General features: G+C 41.8%; 1 protein-coding gene across 3 annotated transcripts in view; it reads left to right on the top strand.

Annotated features, from left to right (window-relative positions):
- MARCHF1 (membrane associated ring-CH-type finger 1) overlaps positions 1 to 23280 on the top strand; it is a 520911-nt gene that overhangs the window by 407537 nt on the left and 90094 nt on the right. For all 3 annotated transcript variants that reach the window (XM_038754944.1, XM_038754945.1, XM_038754943.1), the window contains exon 3: positions 5755 to 5805. In XM_038754944.1, the coding sequence (XP_038610872.1) occupies positions 5755 to 5805 (51 nt within the window). The remainder of the gene's footprint in view (positions 1 to 5754; positions 5806 to 23280) is intronic.

The following is a 23280-nucleotide window of genomic DNA, read 5'->3' as shown; positions in this document are numbered from 1 at the left end:
TATCCTAGTAAAATTTCACAGAAAAGGAGTCCCCAAAAGGCGATCTTCTCTGTTGGCTGACTCTGAGCTGATAGCATTACGGTGATTCTCTTAGGTAATAGAGAAAAGCCTTGTCATTCCAAAATTTAAATAGAGATGATTGGGAATGAATTCCCAAACCGGTTTAGTTTCTCCAAATATTTCACATGATCAAACAGCCAAATCAAACATTAAATAAAAGACATTGCAAATGTTCATTAAAATGCATAAGCTATGAAATTGTGCTATCACAGGGCACTCCTCTCTGAGCATGGGACGCAGCTGCTAACTTCTGTCATTATTCCCTGATTATCGTGCTCTTGTGATGTAGGGCCATCAGGGGCTCTTGTTAGCTGCGACCCTTACTGACCCTCAAGTTGACAATAATATGGGCATCAGTTTAAAATGTGAGATTCTTGAGACAGTTTCTGTTTAATCTAATATTATAAATATAAACTGATTTTAATGCTGTATGACAACCGTATTTGACTAATCTACAATGAAGAATATGTCACTGAAATAGTAATGGGACAAGCCACCCAATTAATTAGTGGTAAATTGTACAGATTACTCTGGAAGTCTTCCAGGAGAGGATATCAGCACTTGTACCCAATTTTGAAAGTGCAGAGAGATATAGATGGACCAGACTTTTTTTTTTAACCACATAATGTGAATTTTCATAGTTAGATTTTGATTCTGGAACGTAATCGTTAGAACACAGATAGATTCCCCCCTCCAAATTCAGATATCGCGACAAGGAGAGTTTCTACTGATTAGTGAAGGTAATTTGTTGGAGTTAAAGTGAGTGTCAAACGTGTGATCTGATAAGCGTATGCAAAACAGTGCTCTGATTTACTGACACCTGGAGAACGGCAAACCATGTTGCCCCTGGTAGGAACTTATAGGGAGAAAGAAGGAACAGTTTGTGACTTTTTTTTTTCAAAATTAAGACTTAGCTCTCACCTTAGTTTCTTCTCAGACATTTTCTATGGGAAAGTAGAAGTTGCTTGGGAAAATCCTCAAAAACAATGCTAATGAAGGTTGCCAACCCCTAAGAGTTTGTCACTACAGAGAAGGAAGAGTGCAGGTCTCTGCTTCTCCGATGGTGATTTGTGAGAGATCCATTGACCTATATTTTATACCTGAAAACAGCACACCTGAAGGGAGGCATACACAGTGTATTTGGTGTAGTTAGCCTTGTCTTTAACTTTTCTGTTGTTTTATTGTTTCATCTTATCTTATGTATCCATCACCATTCTCCTCCCTCCAATTTTATTCATAGATTATGAGACCCTTGAAAGCCGGGGACCATGTAATAATAATAGTGGCATTTATTAAGTGCTTATTGTGTGCAAAGCACTGTTCTGAGCACTGGGAAGGTTACAAGGTGATCAGGTTGTCCCACAGGGGGCTCACAGTCTTAATCCCCATTTTACAGATGAGGTAACTGAGGCCCAGAGAAGTTAAGTGACTTGCCCAAAGTCACACAGCTGACAATTGGCAGAGCCGAGATTTGAACCCATGACCTGTGACTCCAAAGCCCGTGCTCTTTCCATCGAGCCACGCTGCTTCTCAATCACAGTTCTCATCTGTGGATTCTTTTCCAATGCTTATTATGGTGCATCACGCATAGTAGGTGCATAATAAATAAATACAATCAAGTACTGTCAGTAGCCACAATCTTTATCTGCGCTATATTCTATCCTGGTTCCACTAATTTGTGCTTGTCAATTGGATCCCAAAATCAAACTCGGGGGAAGTGAGTGAAGATACTTTCTGAAGATACTTTCAAGCTCTTTTTTGAGGGACTTAGGTTAGCTGGAAAAAAGACTCCCTGACAGTGAAATTGTTAAGCACTGGACAGGATTCTCAAAAGTGGACTCGGGACTCTTTTCTTGAGGTCTCTACAGGTAGATTCAGTTCTTACCTGGAATAGTTTAACTGCAGTACTACTTGATGCCTGGGTAGCTGCTGATGGAATTGTCAACCCGACACCTCAGGAATAGATCCAAAGAACCTCCAAAAGGGAATGTTAAAGAGGCTTCATGAGGGACACCCAGGAATCAAGCGCTTAGTGCAGTGCTCTGCACACAGTAAGCACTCAATAAATACTGCTGAATGAATGAATGAATCGAGAAATGTTAAAAATGTGTGAGATGTTGACCATGAATCGGCGATAACAGAACAGAACACCAGTCTATTCATTTGAAACTAAAGAAATACCATTGTCACACACTCTTTGTTGATATCCAAGAAAGATATCTTTCTTATTATCCCTTTTAGACTGTGAGCCCACTGTTGTGTAGGGACTGTCTCTATATGTTGCCAACTTGTACTTCCCAAGCGCTTAGTACAGCGCTGTGCACACAGTAAGCGCTCAATAAATATGATTGATTGATTGATCCAGAAATTAGCATACAGTATGCATCCAAACAGCTAGTTGCTGCTAAACAGCCTGAAAGCAATATTGGCACATCATGGAATTCCTAGTGAAGACTTTATTTCCTGGGGGCAGGAGATGAATAATAATTATAATGATAATTACGATATTTGTACTTCCCAAGCGCTTAGTACAGTGCTCTGCACACAGTAAGCACTCAATAAATACGATTGATTGATTTGTTAAGTACTTATGTGCTAAGCACTGTGCTAAGTGTTGAGGTTCAGTCCAATCAGGAATAGTCCCTGCCTAACATGGGGCTCATAGTCTAAGGGGAAAAGAGAACAGGTAATTTCCATTTTCCAGAAAAGGGAAGTGAGGCACAGGAAATTAAGTAACTTGCCCAAGGTCGCACAACAGAAAAGTGGCAGAGCCATGATTAGAACTGTGGTCTCTTCGCTAGGCCCTGCTGTTTCAACAGGTTGTTAGAGATTGGAATTTAGCTCCTGACAATTTATGGTTGCAAGCATTGCAAGATGATGAGTAAGAATAATGGATGCAGTCTTTGTCACAACACAGTACCTCTCAGACCTCAAAACAATCCATCAGTAGTGTTTATTGAGTGTGCAAATCACTATACTAAACACTGTACTAAGGTTGGGAAAAGAGTTGAAGATGAGAGATTAATCAGGGAGGGGCTCCTGGAGGAGATCTGTGATTAACTAATGGTTTTTATTGAGCAGTAGGTGTATGCAGAGCCCTGTATTCAGCACTGAGCACTGGGATTTCAGAAGGCCCTTCAAGATGGGGAGAACAGTGATCTGCCAGTTGTAAAGAGGGAGAGAGTTTCCATTAGAAGGGAAGGGGTGAGCATGAGGTCTTTGGAAAGAGATGAGACCAAAGCAAAATTGAATGAGTTGGCATGAAAGGAGCAAAGAGGAATGAGAATGAATAGTGGGGAGGAGATGATTGAGTGTCCTAAAGCCAGTCATCAAGAATTTCTATTATAGTTTGCCCATTTGGTATTGTTAAGCATGGTGCTCAGAGGGGTTAGCCAAGGGTTGGGGGATGGATGTGCCGAGAGAATCTTTTCCACTTCCCTGCAAAAACTAGAGTAAAGCCCAAAACAACAAACAAAACAAAGAACAACAACCACCACAAAAGTACAGTTATCTTCTGCACTAATAATAAATAATGATGGGATTTGTTAAGCGCTTACTATGTGCCAAGAAGTTGGCCTGAACTGTAAGCCTGCAAGAGCATCAGCGTTGGACACGGGCAGACAAGGATGATTGTTTCAGGGGTTGTTGCAGTGACAAATTGATCTTTGGACAGAATGGCGAGGCAGTGGTTGCAAAAATAGTTGCAAGAGTTGGAATTTTCTGACTGAGAAACCACCTCCTGACAGCCACTGAACTGATGAGAAAAGACTCTCCTAAACAGAGTTCACCCAACCCCCAACTCCATGAGCCTTATGTCCTTAAATCAAACAGCCACAGCTGGGGAAGAAATATGGAGGGGATCTGTACGTTTACATACACACGGAATGTGTCTTAAAATAAATCCACACACTTTACGGTAAACAGTTTTTATAAACCCACGGAGCACATATGGTGCAAAGAGTTCAACAAGCTTCCCAATAGTTTTTTTTGGATGGCTAAATGTGTCCTTTTTGTGTTTTTTTTTTAAAGAATTTTTTCATTACCATATGTACAGATAAAACCATGTGAATATAAATACAAGTTAGAGAAAGGTACTTTTCTTTTGGAGTCAAAAGGACCTGGATTCTAATTCAAGCTCTACCACTTGTCTGCTGGGCGACCTTAAGTAAGTCACTTAACTTCCCTGTATCTGTTACCTCCTTTTGAAATGGAGATTAAGAAGGTGGGACATGGACTGTGTCCAACCTCATTAGGTTGAATCTATGCAGTGATTAGTAGAGTGACTTAACAAATACCATAAAAATTTTTTTAAAAAAATCAGGATCCTCAATTAGTGAAGGACAATAAATTGACTTCGTTTTTATAGTTCAGAAGAGTTCCTGAGATTTTTGTGTAAAGGGAACTACATATCAGCTATTATCAGGGCTAATCTGGGTAGCATTGGCCATGGGCAGATACACTAATCACTGGCTGTATTGCAAGATTGTTATCCATATGAGTAATCTCAATCTTCAGTAACATATTCTGTGATGACATCAGCAATCCCAGGGAGATGAGTGTGGAATGGGAAAAACGAGGCGCAGTTTAACTGTGAAGTAAGTGTCCAGTCAGATGTGTTCGGACCTTCGGTCAGACTTCCTATAAAGGAGCAATTCAGTTCTTGGTTAGTAGTAGTAAGAGTAATTTTAAGCACTTACTGAGTTCAGAGAACTGTACTAAACTCTGGGAAATAGTATGTAGCTGGGAATAAGTCATGGCCCTTGGAAATCATGCAGCATTTCAATAATGACAGTTTCGGTGTATCTACAAGGCAAACTCATTTTTAGCAGAGTTTACTGGCACCTCTGGGCATGCATCTTAGTTTCTTATCTTGGGAACAAGTCCTGTCCTCCACAATTTTCATCAAAGTATAATACAGGTGTATCTGGAGTTACAGCCAGGGCATGTTCAGTCAATCAATCGATCAGTACAGTGCTTGGCACACAATAAGCACTCAATAAATATGACTAAGGAATGAATGAAACATGTTACAGGTCTGAAAACGTGACAATTTCAGTAGAGTAGAAGCATGCTAACAGCAACACAGGCCTATCTCCAAGTTGCCTAGAAAATTATCTAAGCCATACACAAGTGCAAGAGAAGCAATGTAGCTCAGTGGAAAGAGCACAGGCTTGGGAGTCAGAGGTCCTGGGTTCTAATCCTGGCCCCACCACATTTCAGCTGTGTGACCTTGGGCAAGTTACTTCATTCTCTGAGCCTCAGTTACCTCATCTGTAAAATGGGGATTAAGACTGTGGGCCCCAACTGGGAAAACCTGATCACCTTGTATCCCCCCAGTGCTTAGAACAGTGCTTTGCACATAGTAAGCACTTAACAAATGCCATTATTATTATTATTAAGTTAATACAACAGATTGTCCTGAGTTAAAAAGCAGCAAGAGGCCTGGAAAATCCACAGTTGGACATCACAACTGTGACTCTCCAAAACTACTGATAGAATTTTCCTTGGAAACAATAAGAATCAACAGAAAAATTCTCCTTGGTGCAGAAAGAAAACAATCCTGAATAGTCAGCTGTTAGCATATCCATCAACATGGTGAACTTAAGGCACATGGGTTGTGCTGTTTTTAATCAGCCTGAGGGAGGAATTGTGAGTTCTTCATCTTTAAATAATTCCTTTAATTTTGTTTTCCAGAATGACAAGTCCCCAGGGCGCTCTACGAGTCGATCGAGTAACATATCAAAAGTAGGTGGATTACATTTGCTTGTTTTCTTGCAGTTAGACTTCCAACTGGATTTATGTGACTGGACCTACCTCGGTTACTACTGTTTTTACACAGGCATCTTATTGATCTGAGTTCTCCTGGAGAATTTGGTTTGCCAAATATTTTCATTAAGCTGTACAGGCAGGGTTTTGAAGAAAACAGAGAATGGATTTTTCCTCGCAGTAAAAAAATCCAGGAAATATTTCGCTACCATAATTTGCCTAATGTAAAGTGCTTTCTTGCATGTCTGAAGTGATAATGCTATCGATTTCCACAGTTGAAAAGTGGGGTCTGTATTTATGGAAGAATTACCATGAATTACATTTTACAAAGACTGTAGTTCATTATATAGGGTGAAATCTTTTTTCAACCAGAGTATTTATTTAACGTATATGTAAAACCAAGCCATTTCCTAGTTACATAATTAATGAGGGTTGGAGGATCGGGAGCGGATATCTTGGCCTGGCCAAATTCATAAACAAGCGACGACTCCAAGAGATGGATTCAATTTATTTGTGTTCTTTTAGGAAATATAAGTTCCTTGAATTCAAAAATGTCACTAATAGCTTTTCTTACAATGGCAAATCCCATTTTGGTTGGAATGCCTGGCCTTGAGAGTTGAACATAATGTCTGCAATCGGCAGAGACATGTCACCTAACTCACCTACACGGAATCATCATGTTTCCAATTGGCTTTCCCAAGAAAACTGGGAAAGATGGCAAAATAAGGTTAAAGACAGAAAACAAGGATCTCCCTAGGCAAAATAAGGTTAAAGACAAAAAGCAAGGATCTCTCTTGGCTGTAATTTCCCTCTCCAGACTGTAAACTTGTTGTGAGCAGGAAATGTGTCTACTGACTCTGTTGTATAGTACTCCCAAGAAAACCGGGAAAAATGGCAAAATAAGGTTAAAGACAAAACACAAGGATCTCTCTAGGCTGTAATTTCCCTTTCCAAACTGTAAACTTGTGAGCAGGAAATGTCTACTGACACTGTTGTATATTACTCTCTCAAGTGTTCAGTACAGTCTTCTGCAATCAGTAAACACTCAAATACCACTGACTTGGGATTTTTTTTTTTGCCAAGCTAACAGCCTGGCCCATTGTCCCTGTGAGGAGGTTGAAATGTCAGTGTGGAAAAAAAAAACCTGATACAGGGGAATGTGAACAACAAAAACAACAAAAAAAATGTGTGCGGGGTTACTCAGGAAAGCTAGAGAATCTCTTTCTGTTTTAGTCTTTTAAGAAGGGATTTTCTCATATTTTTCAATAATTAGTAGTAGTCATGTTGTGATCTGGGAGGTCTAGTTGGGATCTCAAGGTTGCTTCCAGCCCAAGGATTTGATGGACTTGCTGCTGAATGTACAAGATTGAGCCTCAGTTTGAATCGATCGATCGAAAGACTGGTGGGACACTTTCTTCCTCCTTCAAGGGCCTTAGATCCAATAAGTGTAATAAATAGTAACGCTGTAAAACGGGATTACAAACAACACCTTAGTTCGGCTAATTGAATTCCACTATTTGCCATTTTTCCCAAAGTTCAGAGCGCTTACTACAGTGCTCAATAAATGTCATTTATTGATTGATAGTTGAATGGGATTGCTCTTTGGGGTATTGTAATCAGATACAGTTTGTATTTCCAGTTGGGTACAATCCTGATAATCCCGGGTAGATCTGGATTACATTTCTATTTCTCCTTGCTTCTCTTATGCTGTAATCATGCCACTCCGCCTTGGTTAAATCGAAGGGAAACAAAAGTCGTAGCTCAAATAGAACAGTGCTTCGCACATAGTAAGTGCTTAATAAATGCCATCATCATCAAATAGGCAGTCAGAAAGAAGCTGAGTGGGTTTGGCAAAATTCATTCAATCGTATTTATTTAGCGTTTACTGTGTGCAGAGTACTGTACTAAGCGCTTGGGAAGTACAAGTTGGCAAAATATAGTGATGCTCCCTACCCAACAACGGGCTCACAGTCTAAAAGGGGGAGACAGACAACAGAACAAAACATGCAGACAGGTGTCAAAATCTTTAGAATAAACAGAATTATAGCTATATGCACATCATTAACAAAATAAATAGAATAGTAAATATGTACAAGTAAAATAAATAGAGTAATCAATCTGTTCAAATATATACAAGTGCTGTGGGGAGGGGGAGGAGGAGAGGACAAAGGGGGCTCAGTCTGGGAAGGCCTCCTGGAGGAGGTGAGCTCTCAGTAGGGCTTTGAAGGGAGGGAGAGAGCTAGTTTGGCAGATGTGCAGAGGGAGGGCATTCCATTCCAGGGGAAGGACGTGGGCCGGGGGTCGACGGTGGGACAGGTGAGAACGAGGCACAGTGAAGGGGTTAGCAACAGAGGAATGGAGGGCATGGGCCGGGCTGTAGAAAGAGAGAAGGGGGGTGAGGTAGGAGTGCATAGATGGTAATATTTATCAGCCACTTGCATTTCTCTTAGGAAAGTCTTTGTGGAGATGAATTGTTGCTGATCCTCTTTTGAGAGTGTGTGCACAAGCACGGACACACGCACACACTTTACAAATAAGTTTCTTTCATTGCAAAGTTATCCAGACTTCCCCTTTCCTATGCTTCTTCTGGGGCTGGAAATCATTGCATTGATCCAGCTGCTGTACATTGTGTATTCCACTAACCCACTTTTCAAAAAGCAGAGTCACTAGGCAGGCTGTCCAATATTTTCAAATCAAGCCATCCATTCGGAAAAGTATTTTAAAAGCCCTTTTTGTTGGCTTATGCAGTGAGCAGATAATGGAACCTAATCTAGGTATAACAAGAAACTCAGCATCTTTACCTTTAAAAAGCTTTCTCAATCTTCATGATTTCATGTTGTATTCTGAGGCTGCATTTACTGGACAAAGTCTCATTTCAATTGCTCAGTTGGACTCCCTATGGTCACATTAAGTGAAGTGGAAAGGCAGGCTGGGTGTTGCTTATAAAATATTCTGGAAGCTTTCTTTTTGTCCCTGGCTGGCTTGCCGTTTTGGATTTTTATTGCTGCAGTATATCAAATTTTGTTTTATTATGTGACATTTCAAACATCTCCCAAACCCCAATTTTCTTTTTGTCAAATCATCTGTAATTCCTTGATCCTGGTGATGCCAGGATTCTCTTACCCAATCAAAGTCTCCACTCTAAGGTCAAGTTGAAGGAATTCAAATTTCGGATGATATACTGGAATGTCCAAACAGTGGAATCCTGGGCTCCATCCTTGCTTTTTCCTAACTGGGATCAATAAATCAGTTCTGTCTCTAAGTAGCACATCTGTGGATCTGAGACACTTTGACATGGTTCAACCAGTTAAAATAGGAGCGTCATCATTTAAGGAGATTTGGAAATGAGTCCAACTGAAAAGACATAATGAAGCAAACACATTTTTATTTGCAATAAAAACAAAATCTGCCTCTTCTTCCATCACTCTCAGAAGGCTCTCAGAAGGACCCAGGACAAGCCATGACCTGGGATTAGTCAATTAATCAATCACTGGTATTTAATGAGCCCTTATTCTGTGTAGAACATTGCTCTAAGCCTTTAGGAGAGTACCCTACAATTGGAAGACATGATCTCTATCCTCAAGGAGCTTGCAATATGTGACCTGAGGTCTGAAGCAATGTGGCCTAATGGAAAGACCACTGGCTTGCTAGGTAGAGCACCTAGGTTCTAATTCCAGCTCTGCTACTTGCCTGCTGTGTGACCTTGGATATGTCACAACTTCTCTGTGCATCAGTTTTCTCATCTGTAAAATTGCAATTAAATATCTGTTTTTCCCTACATAGATTGTGATCCCCATGTGGGACAAGGATTCTATCCAATCTAATTACCTTTTATCTACCCCGGTGCTTAATACAATGCTTGACATATAGCACAAGCTTAAAAATACCACCAAGGGTGGGGGAATACTTAATGTTAGGGAAAAGGAAGGCACAGAGATTGAGTTTGTTATTTTTTAATTTAAAGGATTGGGGGGGATTTTTCCTGAAGAACCACTGCCTTTTGGCTTCTCCCAACCAATGCCTCCCCAGCAGTTCCCAGACTTTTTCCCAAATGATCCTACACTTTGAAGTTGGATCTGTCCAAAATTGAAGCTTGCACCTCGATTCAAATGGAATAGATCAGGGTGGGGAGAAGGGGAAGGTTGGAAAGGAATACCAACAGGGTAGTGGTTCTGTAGGGAAAAATCGAACAATGGTATTTACTGAGCAGTTCCCTTGTTCAAAACACCATATTAAGTCCTTGGGAAAGTACAATATGACAGTTTGGTAGATATAATATTTAATAATAACCATAATAATAATGATGGCATTTAAGTGCTTACTATGTGCCAAGCACTGTTCTAAGCACTGGGGGGATACAAGGTAATCAGGTTGTCCCACATGAGGCTCACAGTCTTAATCCCCATTTTACAGAGGTGATAACTGAGGCACAGAGAAGTTATGTTACTTGACCAAAGTTACACAGCTGACAAGTGGCAGAGCCAGCATTAGAACCCATGACCTCTGACTCCCAAGCCCAGGCTTGTTCCACTGAGCCAAACGGCTTCTCTTAAGATATTTGCCACCATTTACGGGGAGGACCTACATTAGAATAGATTAGGGATAGGGAAAATAAAATAAATACCATAAACTCCCCCTTCAAATTATGTATATCATCATCATCATCACCATCAGTCATATTTATTGAGTGCTGTGTGCAGAACACTGTACTAAGCGCTTGGGGAGTACAAGTTGGCAACATATAGAGACAATCCCTACCCAACAGTGGGCTCACAGTCTAAAAGGGGGAGACAGAGAACAAAACCAAACACACTAGCAAAATAATATAAATAGATATGTACAAGTAAAATAAATAGAGTAATAAATAAAGCCCTCTCTTGTCCCTTTTCGCTCTCCCCCTGAATGAACCCCAGCTCAAGGTTGGGGTAGATGGATCATTTCACGACATACTGTCATCATGCAAGTTCAGTGGCAACCTCACTGGTACTGTGCAGTGGAGCTTTAAAGATCAGATGAGCAGTACTTTCCACACTGCTTTTGTTTGGATTCTGCCTTTAGGATTACTGCCGCGGGCATCACTGTTTACCCGTTTGTCTCTTCCTTCCCAGATGCCTGGAACCTTATTTAGCAGATTGTTTCTGAGTGTTATACACAGGCCGACCCATGCTGAAAACAGCTGCTGCCGTTTCCCCGGCAATGCATATTTCTGCTTCCTCATTTCAGGTTGTGCTTCAGTGAGTCTTTCGCAGAGGTTATATCAGTCCATTCTACTTGCAGCTGTGTCACTTTAGCTCACCATTCCACAGCTGTTTGTGATCTGCCCAAATGTCTGCCTGTTTTATATGCATTCTCTCCAGCTGTGCTGAGTTGCAGTGAGCATCCCCTCTAGGCTGATTGGCTGGTGGCATCCAGGACCTTAGGTGGAAATGCTGTTTTGCCATTTGATATCTGGTACAGGTTTATTTCTGGTGAAAGGGTCTTGGAACTATCAACTTCTGGAACAGTGCATCTTTGTGGGGAATTGAGCCCCAAGTGGGCTCAGACTGAGAGCCCCATTTGGGACAGGGACTGTGTCTGACCTGATTATCTTGTAGTTACTCCAGCACTTAGTATAGTGGTTCACATATAGTAAGAAATTATCAAAGAGCATCATCATCAAGTGAGAGACCCAGAGGTTAGAGGAGGTAGAGTTAGAGGTTCACTCTTTGAACAGCTATTTGGTAGTGGCAGGTCTAAGGAGGCTTTTTCTAGTGTGTTTTTTTTTCCTTTTCCAATTTTTTCCTTTTTTTCCTTTTGACATATTATTATTAAGGTATTTGTTAAGTGCTTACTATGTGCTGTTCTAAGCACTGGAATAATAACAAGGTAATCAGATTGTCCCACTTGGGGCTAAAAGACTTAATACCATTTTATAGATGAGGTAACTGAGGCACAGAGAAGTTATGTGACTTGCCCAAGGTCACACAGCAGACAATCGGAGGAACAGGGATTAGTACCCATGTCCTCTGACTCCCAAGCCCGTGCTCTTTCCACTGAGCCATGCGGCTTCATTTATATTTTGGGTGTTTTCCTGTCCCTAATAACAGAGGCAATCAAATTGTTTTCCTGTATGTTCTTAAAAGGATGCCCAGAACCAAAACACCCTTAGCACTCTAGCACTTTGGCAAAAAGTAAGCATTAATAAATATCACTATTAGTATTATTATTACTAACAACAACAAATATGGTAGTAATAATGACGAACATACCATATTTGGGCCACTGCTATTGATTTGGATAGTGCTACATGGTTTCTGTCTGCTAATTGTCAAGCTCTGGGCCTGCCAGTCATGTTTGAATCCAACATGGGTCATTAATCCTGAACAATGGTGTGGGAGTTTCTGTCACAGATCCAACAGTCTTCTCACTAGTCAAAATCTCAGAGCTAAATGGGCAGGGTTCCAGTTCTGCAGAATTGCTTAAAAGAAGCGTATGTGATCACAACACACTGTGATCATAAGTGACCTAGTGGAAAGAGCACGGGCTAGGAGCAGAGGACCTGGGTTCTAGTCCTACCTTAGTTACTTGCCGACTATATGAGGCCTTTGGCAGGTCGGCTCACATTTCTGTGCTTCAGTTTCCTCATCCGTATATCTGTTCATCATCCTAATTAGATGGTGAGCCCCAATTGGGACTGGGATGGGCTACAACCAAATTAGTTTTTATCTACCCCAGCATTTTTATCATTATTATTATTATTATTATTATTATTATTATTATCCAAGTGTAGAGAAGAAGAAGAGAAACAGAAGCAGAAAATTATCTCCTTAATCCCATCTGGGTGAAGGGAGTTCTTGAAAATAAGTCTTGCCTTGTGATGATGATCAGGCAGCTGTTTAGCATTGTGGTTCTACTGTATTGAATTTACTTGGAAAAGCCAGGTCATCTTTCTGCCCCAGATATTCTGGGGGTGGCACTCAGGTGTCATGAGAACAGATTATTACCATACTATTTTTTTTATCAAGTTCTGGCTAAAGAGCTCCTTTAAACTATAAATGTAGCTAACTGATTTTAAGTAACCCAGTCATCCGTGTTTGTGGGTGTATCATAAACCCCCAGGAAAGATCAAAACTCCACCAGTTCAGTTCGCTGTGGCAGGGAATGTATCTACCAACTCTGTTACACTGTACTCTTCCTAGCGTTTGGTACAGTGCTCTGCACACAATAAATGCTCAAATAATACAATTCATTGAACAAAAATTGAATAGATTTTCCTCTTCTTTATAAGATCATGAAGTTCAACAAACTTCCCAGGAACTTTTAATAATATAACGTATGGCACCTGTGACTGGCTTTATTTTTTGATATGATAGCTTGCTAGTTTTCACTTACAAGAAAATCCTTTGATGTATTGCTGTGTAATTTTGATTTAGCAACATTATTAGTTGTTTCATTTTGTGAGTTTTATCCTTTGATGTATTGCTGTGTAATTTTGATTTAGCAACATTATTAGTTGTTTCATTTTGTGAGTTTTATACTTTTTCCCCTTGACAGGGAGCTCTATTTAGTGCTTCACACACCTAGATAGACTAGATAAAACCAGGAAAACATTTTGGCTTGAGCGCTATAAATGTATCCGGCATTGTTTGAAACGTCGGCAGCCGGAAAAGATTACGTCTGTGGTCATTTTAAAAGCTATTTCAAACAAATGATAATAGAGATGGAACTGTTATTTCAAATGGTTTCTTAGACCTTGACAAACGGCTACAGTTCTATATCTTTCTCCCCTGCCATGGACATGCTCCCTTCTGTCTTGTTATTTTCATTTTATTTCTCTGGCCTTGTTTTTTATTTTTCCATTTTTCTTCCTTTGGCTTACTCCCTCATTCCCTCTTTCCCAGTGTCCCACTCTTTGGGTGATTCATTCTTCTTCTTGCTTAAATGGATTGCTTCCTCCTTGGGTGAGTTCATCCTCACAACAATCTCACCCTCATCACCATGATCATCATTAGTAGGAAAGCACCATTTATTGAGTGCATAATGAGTACAGAGCACTCTACTAGTGTTTTGCTTTACCCCAGGGCACTGTTGGGATTTTCCAAAAGTGGGCAGATACTATAGGAGGAAATCTGTATCAGCTTTAATCTCCAGATCATTTCCAGCCTTTCTGTGACTGAAGGCAATGAGACAGGATTTTTCTGTCCAAGCAAATCATTCCTCTATCCTCTAACCCTGTTGTACCTGTCCATTGCTGAGGCCTTTCACCTGCCCAGAGTTCATCCATAAACTGGCTTTGAATAAGTGTTTCCTTTGTGCCAGGCTCTGTACTAGCGCTGGGGCTAGATGCGAGTTAATCAGGTTAGATTCAGTCCGTGTCCCCCCTTTTACAGATGAGGCAGCTGAGGCACAGAGAGGTAAAATGACTTGCTCAAAGTCACCCAGCCGACAAGTGGAGGAGCTTGGATTAGAACCCAGGTCTTTCTGATTCCCAGGCCCCTACTCTGTCCATTAGACAACACCACCAAGGTCAGCTATTCTCTCCATAAGAACAATTTTAGAGGACATTGGTCCAAAGAGCGAAGATTGGGTTTATTGGGTATAGTCACGAAATCTTAACAGCCATGCTTTTTATAGTGTCCTGAGGGGTTCAACATGCTTCCCAGAATTCCTAAACCCCAGGGAAGGTCTTGGACCCTGAGAGGATCTGGCTTACTGCAGAATTTAGTGGCAGCAGAAGGATGTAGGCTATGCATATTTTCTGAAAAGAATCCTGTCCCAAATGATCTTTCCCTCTCATTGGAATTCATCACTTGTCTTTGCGTGCTTCTTTTTTTCTGGAGTTATAATGAAAATGCTCATTTTATGAAGGGGAACAAAATCTATTGTCCAAAATTTCAGGAAATGTTAACTTTGGAATTTGCTGCTCTCCCAGAAGTGACTCTAGGATACTGCTGAAGCATGAACGAAAAGCAGGATGTGTCTCAAGGGCTCTAAATGCATTTCTTCCAAACACACTCAGACACTAGCAATGTATTTAGCACTCAAATCTTGGAGAACTGTGAATGGGGATTTCCATGTTCATCCTTGTCCAAATGGATTGATGTAATGCCCGAATATGTGTAGCACAGAGTTAAGCAGTATTAGATTGTGAGCTCAGATTGGTCCGTAAACAAGTCCCAGCGTATGCATGATAAAAAAGGGCTTAGGATTCTGTTACTGATTTGATTTGTGCTGGCAAACTGGGCACAGGCAAGTGTAGTTGGACTTTGGGCAGAATTGGGGATAGTTGTGGACAGGTTGTGTTGCTTACCACTGTCCTGTGAACTTCACCTAAAGTTGTCTCAGTTATGCTAAGTGTAGAAAGGGCCTGAAATGAAGGTGGATGAAGTGCTTGACGTTCCTGTCTAAAGATAAAATGAGGTTGAACATATATGCCTTTTGGGTTCAAAGATGATGCTAGTGATGTGAGAGTTTTATCTGTGTGCGTGTGTCTATTGCTGGGGATGGAAGTGGCTAAAAAGATCAGTTTATGACAAAAAAAATCCCAAATACCTGAACAAAGCTCTTCCCTTGTCACAATGCCTATTATTATTATTATTATTATTATTATTATTATTATTATTATTATTATTATTATTATTATTATTATTATTATCATCATCATAGTATTTGTTAAGTGCTTGCTGGGTACCATGCTCTTTACTATGCATTGGAGTAGACACAAGATATTCGGATTGGAAAACTGGCCAGTTGTCACAATCTTTCCAAAGCCTCTAGACAAGTCACCCCATTTCTAATTGCTACAGGCCAGACTTATCTGTATTCTGCTGCCCTCTCGCAGTGATCCCCTCATCTTTTGGGTTACCCCATTTCAGCTCACCACGTTATAACAAGCATTGCTTTGGTCCTGAGGAACTATCTTCCAGAATTGATTTCCTGTGAATCCTACTCGCCATTTGATATTAAACATAGGACTGAGGTGGCATTGGTGGAATCAGTGAAGAAGCCAGATGAAGTGTGTGAAAAGTCGAGTTCTTGCCATCATCAAGATGTTTGGACATTACAGTGGTTCTATAGAGTGCCAATGTATTCCTATTCATGGGAGGTAGACGAAGTATGGCTTCGAGATTCAAGGTTCCTCTACATGAACACATTTCCCAGAGAAGTGTGGCCTACAGGAAAGAGCACAGACCTGGAATCAGAGGACCTGGGTACTAATCCCAGGTCTGCCACATTCATTCATTCATTCAATCGTATTTATTGAGCGCTTACTGTGTGAAGAGCACTGTACTAAGCGCTTGGGAAGTACAAGTTGGCAACATATAGCGACGGTCCCTACCCTACATGTCTGCTATCTGATCTCGAGCAAGTCATTTAACTTCTCTGTGCCTCAGTTCCCTCATCTGTGAAATTGGAGTTAAGACTGTGAGCCCCACGTGGGACATGGACTGTGTCCAACCTGCTTAACTTGTATGTAACAAAGTGCTTACTACAGTGCCTGACACACAGTAAGCACTTAACAAATACCATTTCAAATAACAATAGTCACTCATTCAACCGTATTTTTTGAGCACTTACTGTATGCAGAGCACTGCACTAAGCACTTGGAAAGTACAATTTGGCAATATGAATAATAACAATAATAATAGATATCCAAACTTATACAGAGGATATGGGTATTTTAGACCAAAAAACCCTACACTTATGCCCATCTATCCAGATATTTATGGCTAAGGTAAACTTTAGGCCCCAGATACTTGCATAATTTGCCATGATAGACCCAGTTTTATTTGAAAATGCAAGGCATTACAAAAGGGGAATTATTGCCTGGGCCTTGGAAATACCACTCCATCCTTAGAAATTTTTTTTACTAATAAATAACATCATCATTCAACAACTACTACTATCATATTACTCTATTATATGATAATAATAAACAGTAATAATGATGGGCCTCCTTAGGAATTGTTGCGTGCTTTATAAGCATTTTAAGTGAATCCCATTCAAAGTCTTACCTGTTAAATCAGCAGGGCACACAATAAAGGGCTGCAGACAGAGAACAGCTAAGAATCTCCTTTGTCTTTTGTTGCATTTGTTCCAGAGAGAATTTGGAATTGATATGAGGAAAGATCCACTGAACTAAATTATCCCCGGAGCTCAAGTGTCTGTCTGTCTCTTTCTCTCTTCTCCCCTTGTGTTTGGTTCTTAGGGAGGCACATAATCACAATCTACATGGGGGCTATTCAGCCCATTAGTACCCCAATGCACAAGGGAGAGCAAATAAGATGGATGCTTGTGCTATTGGCAGAGAAGCTCAGTTTACCAGGCTGCAGTGGCCTAAAGGACTGAATTCTTTTCCTGGACTCCTTACCCAAGAACTGACTCCTCCACACTGTGGACATTTCCTACCACTAATTTTGAGGTTAAGAGCAGGTAACGTGTCTTGCTAATTCTGTTTGTATTGTACTCTTCCAAGTGCTTAATACAGTGCTCTGCACATAGTAAGCACTCAGTAGCATTGATCGATGGACTGATGTAGTCATCTCCTGCATGAGAAAAGCAGATTGACTGAGTCTGTTAATCTACAGACCCCCACCTCCTCCACATCAGTAATCGTAGGTTCCTCCAAACCACAAACAGTTTGGCCCACACTGCATCTCCTGAGTGTCAGCTGCCCCTCAGAGGGGGAATCTCCAGGATGGCTGCTGGCCTGACAGGCCTGGATATCCAGAGTGACCTGCCAGCAGAGGCCTTGGGACCTCTGGCTTCCAGTGCTCACTAGCCACACTTTTGTGTTGTGTTTGTTCTGTCTGGGAAAATATGGTAACCCCAACCTGGTGATCCCCTGAATTATAAAAGATTGAGGGAGGGGGACTATAGGCTGTTCCATAGGTGATTGTGTGGGTTTCTTGTTGGCGGGGAGAGGGTACATTGATACACTTTCAAGAGCCCTATAGGGTATTATCTAGCTCATTAACATTCTCTGGACCTAAAGATTTTCCTTCTCTATATTGCTTGCCTACCCACCATCATTAGAGTTCTTTCGTTCTTTCGTTCGTTCTTTCTCAGTCTCTTTTGCAGGCTCCTCCTCCCCCTCCCATCCTCTTACTGTGGGGGTTCCCCAAGGTTCAGTGCTTGGTCCCCTTCTGTTCTCAATATACACTCACTCCCTTGGTGACCTCATTCGCTCCCACGGCTTCAACTATCATCTCTCCTCTGATGACACCCAGATCTACATCTCCGCCCCTGCTCTCTCCCCCTCCCTCCAGGCTCGCATCTCCTCCTGCCTTCAGGACATCTCCATCTGGATGTCCGCCCGCCACCTAAAGCTCAACATGTCGAAGACTGAGCTCCTTGTCTTCCCTCCCAAACCTTGTCCTCTCCCTGACTTTCCCATCTCTGTTGACGGCACTACCATCCTTCCCGTCTCACAAGCCCACAACCTTGGTGTCATCCTCGACTCCGCTCTCTCATTCACCCCTCACATCCAAGCCGTCACCAAAACCTGCCGGTCTCAGCTCCGCAACATTGCCAAAATCTGCCCTTTCCTCTCCATCCAAACCGCTACCCTGCTCATTCAAGCTCTCATCCTATCCCGTCTGGACTACTGCACTAGCCTTCTCTCTGATCTCCCATCCTCGTGTCTCTCTCCACTTCAATCCATACTTCATGCTGCTGCCCGGATTATCTTTGTCCAGAAACGCTCTGGACATATTACTCCCCTCCTCAAAAACCTCCAATGGCTACCGATCAATCTGCTCATCAGGCAGAAACTCCTCACCCTGGGCTTCCAGGCTGTCCATCCATCACCTCGCCCCCTCCTACCTCACCTCCCTTCTCTCCTTCTACTGCCCAGCCCGCACCCTCCGCTCCTCCACCACTAATCTCCTCACCGTACCTCGCTCTCGCCTGTCCCGCCATCGACCCCCGGCCCACGTCATCCCCCGGGCCTGGAATGCCCTCCCTCTGCCCATCCGCCAAGCTAGCTCTCTTCCTCCCTTCAAGGCCCTGCTGAGAGCTCACCTCCTCCAGGAGGCCTTCCCAGACTGAGCCCCTTCTTTCCTCTCCCCCTCGTCCCCCTCTCCATCCCCCCGTCTTACCTCCTTCCCTTCCCCACAGCACCTGTATATATGTATATATGGTTGTACATATTTATTACTCTATTTATTTATTTATTTATTTATTTTACTTGTACATTTCTATCCTACTTATTTTATTTTGTTGGTATGTTTGGTTCTGTTCTCTGTCTCCCCCTTTTAGACTGTGAGCCCACTGTTGGGTAGGGACTGTCTCTATGTGATGCCAATTTGTACTTCCCAAGCGCTTAGTACAGTGCTCTGCACATAGTAAGCGCTCAATAAATACGATTGATTGATTGATTGATTAGAGTTAAAAGCACTTGAATGACTCTGAAAGCTCTATGAAGGAGATGTCTGCAGACGCAATGTGGCCCAGTGGAAATAGTACAGATCTAAGAGTCAGGAGATCTGGGTACTAAATCCGACTTCACCACTTGGCTGATGTGTGACCTTGGTTAGACCACTTAATTTTTCTTTGTTTCCTCATCTGCAAAATAGAGATTCAGCCGCTGTTCTCCCTCTCCCTTAGACTGTTAGCCCTGTGTGAGATGGACACTTGTGTCTGATCTGATTATTTTGGAACTACCCCAGTACTTAGTACAAAGCTTGGAACATAATATGCACTAATACCACAATTATCATTATTGTTACAATTATTTAAGGTTGGATACCGATACAATAAGTTTTGATCAACCATGGTTTCCACACTGAGGCTCAGTTGATATAATAATGATGGCATTTATTAAGCACTTACTATGTGCAAAGCACTGTTCTAAGCGCTGTGGAGGTTACAAGGTGATCAGGTTGTCCCACATGGGGATCACAGTCTTAATCCCCATTTTACAGATGATGTAACTGAGGCACAGAGCAGTTAAGTGACTTGCCCAAAGTCACACAGCTGACAGTTGGCGGATCCAGGATTTGAACCCATGACCTCTGACTCCCAAGCCCGAGTTCTTTCCACTGAGCCACGCTGCTAGATATCCACCTATGGATGAAACTGTGCAAATATGCAACAAATCAACCAGTTCCCCACTAGGCAAAGACCTTGGTTCGTTCTTCTCTGTTATTTTCCCCAGCGCTTAGTGTACATCACATAGGAAACATTCAAGTTCTCAGGAAACATCTAAGTTAATGATGTTGAACAGTGCAGTACATCACATAGGAAGCATTCAAGTTCTCTGGAAACATCCAAGTTAATAATGTTGAACAGAACTGTCCTTTGTGATCGTGGTTAAATGATTCATTAACATAGAGTAAAATCACCTAGCATAGGAAATGTACCTCCATTCTAATAACAAAACATAATAATAATAATGGCATTTATTAAGCACTTACTATGTGCAAAGCACTGTTCTAAGCTCTGGGAGGTTACAAGGTGATCAGGTTGTCCCATGGGGGGCTCACAGTCTTAGTCCCCATTTTACAGATGGGGTAACTGAGGCCCAGAGAAGTGAAGTGACTTGCCCAAAGTCACACAGCTGACAGTTGGCGGAGCTGGGATTTGAACCCCTGACCTCTGACTCCAAAGCCCGTGCTCTTTCCACGGAGCCACGCTGCTTCTCTTTTCATGTTCAGTGTTGCGCCTTGATTTAAGTTCCATCTAAGTAGAGCCATTGTGAGGCTCTGTCAGAAGTGGTGTGGACACTCTGTCCCTCCACAAGCGCCCATCCTACCACAAACTCTTGACCTCCTAAGCACCTATGTCTAATCGCCACTCTTTCCCCTCTGCTTTGGAGGGTCCAAAAGCAAATCTTTCAGGAGTTTAAGTGTCTCCCAAACATGCTCCTCACTGCCTTTCCCGGTATCTAGGCATGGCCTAGGTGAGGTGGAAGTCCTGAGAAGGACACAGCCTGGACCATCATTTTGACATCTCAAAGCTCCTAGAAGCAATGCAGTGGGACCTTCAGAAGCCGCCCACCACATTTCTAGACCGTGAGCCCACTGTTGGGTAGGGACTGTCCCTATATGTTGCCAACTTGTACTTCCCAAGCCTTAGTACAGTGTTCTGCACACAATAAGTGCTCAATAAATACGATTAAATGAATGAATTAACCCTGTCCCTCCAGTTAACCTCTCCTGCCAATGCAGCCCCTACCATGGGACAGCTGTAATCTAAGTGTGGCCCAGTTACCTGATCCCCCAGAACCTATGTGGGGGCGGGAATTTGTTGAAGTCAAGGGTCGGTCATTTCAATCTAGCAATCAGACCTGAAATAAACCCACTGGAGAGATTGAGAATATATTCAGGATTGGAAGTCAGTGTGGCCCAGGAGTTAGAAGAACACCATATTGTGAAGCCCTCACAGATGATAAGCTTCTCAGAGAAAATGCAGATTTAGCTCAAAAAATGGACTATTATTTCCTTAAGAAACTAACCAAGATAGAAATAGGTCAATATTTTATGACTCCAAAAATAAAGAACTAATTCTTCTGATGTTCTAGTGTTCCACTGATGTGCTAATTCTGCTGATGCTGATAAAAATATCAGAATATTTTTAAAATGTCAGAATTGTTTGTCTTCCTAAATGTGTGAATAATTCAAGAGGAATAGCCATATATTATTGCCCGAGTGGCTTCCGACCACATCACAGTACAGCAGACGTGATCTTTGCCAAACGTCAGGTGCAGGAGGGTGGCAGGGAATAACACCGAGACCTCCATCCTATATTCATAGAGTTCGCCGAAGTTTTTGACATCACGAGGGGCAATTCACGTCCTGGATAATCAGCCCCTGAATAATTGAGCACAAGCTGCACTCCCATGTGAATACAGAGGTGGTTTGGGTAGAGGAGAAATCACCTTAAAATGGAAAAGTTTAATGAAGTGTAATTATATTCTGCCATCTGCAATATAAATCAAGCACCCCTTTTTTAAGGAAGAAGCGTGAACATACTTCCTCCAGCATCCCCCCTGTGATGAGATTTGTGACTCATTTTTCAATGAAGCAAAATTTAAACTCAAAGGAAAGCAGGATATTGTGTTCCTGTCAGCCGCCATTTGCAGAGATGGCACAGGGAGCAGAAAGCTTTCAACTGTCTCCCTGCTGGCTGGAGAGATTTCTTAGAACTCCTCTGATGTCAAAAGAAAATTGTTCAGTTTCTCAGAAATATTATTAATAATAATAATACTGGTTACGTGCTTACTATGTGCCAATCACTGTTCTAAGCACCGAGGTAAAAACAAGCAAGTTGAGTTGGGCACAGTCCCTGCCCGACAAAGTGTTCAGAGTTTCAACCCCCATTTTACAGATGAGGTAAAGTGAGACACAGAGAAGTGAAGTGGCTTGCCCAAGGTCATGCAGAAGACACATGGCGAAGCTGGGATTAGAACCATGACCTTCTGATTCTCAGGCCTATGTTCTTTCCAGTATTCCAGGTTGAGCAGTGTGTGTAGAAAGTCTGCAAGACTGAATTGTAGAGGTCAGTTATTCTGCTTTGAAAATTCAGTCTCCTCCTTGAACATCTCTGAAGAGAAACCATACCTTTTCTCTTGCTTATCCAGATTTTTTGGAGATTGGCAAAGATTTGCTTCCCTTGGGCAGAGCTTCCATATCAAAGAGTCATCCACAATGTTAAGCCTGACCCCTCCAGTCCTTAGACGAGTGTTTGTTACATAGTAAGCACTTAACCAATACCATCATTATTATTACTGAATGCATAACTTTAAGACAATGCGGAACACTGCACTAGTTGGTAATTATGGTCACAACCTGCTGGGAACTAGAGACTCTGACTTGGTGGTCCTGTACCCTTTTCTAAAGATCTAGGACCTTGTCAAAATTAAAGGCTTATTGTTTGGGAAACAGCATGAAAGAACACATCCCTGTGAGTCAGGGGACCTGGGTTCTAAGTCGAACCCACCACTTGCGTGTTGTGTGACCTTGAACAAGTCACTTCACTTCTCATGGTCTCATTCTCCTCACCTATAAAATGGGGATTGAATACCTGCTCTCCCTCCTACTAGACTGTGAACCCAATGTGGGACAAGAACTGTGTCCATCCTGATCATTTTGTTTCTACCCCAGCAGTTGGCACATAGCGAGTACTTAACAAGTGTTATTATTATTATTTGTTTTAGTGGATAAAGATATTACATTTTCAAGGAAGAGCTTTAAAATTTAGGAGGACAACTATTGCTATGGTTGTCTAACTGATAAAGGGCTCATAAATAACATCATTAGTAAAAAAGGTAAACAATAGAGATGTCTCTTTACTGTTATTAAACCTCCTTAATTCCAAGAATCCAACACTGAGCAAGCACAATTTGATATTCATTCATTCATTCAATCATATTTATAGAGCACGTACTATGTGCAGAGCACTGTACTAAGTGCTTGGGAAGTACAAGTTGGCTACATATAGAGACGGTCCCTATCCAACAACGGTCTCCCAGTT

This window comes from Tachyglossus aculeatus, chromosome 12 (genome assembly GCF_015852505.1).
Source record: "Tachyglossus aculeatus isolate mTacAcu1 chromosome 12, mTacAcu1.pri, whole genome shotgun sequence".
In the NCBI taxonomy this organism is placed as follows: domain Eukaryota; kingdom Metazoa; phylum Chordata; class Mammalia; order Monotremata; family Tachyglossidae; genus Tachyglossus; species Tachyglossus aculeatus.
Note: the sequence above shows the minus strand (reverse complement) of the source record. Positions and strands in the feature narration are given on the sequence as shown.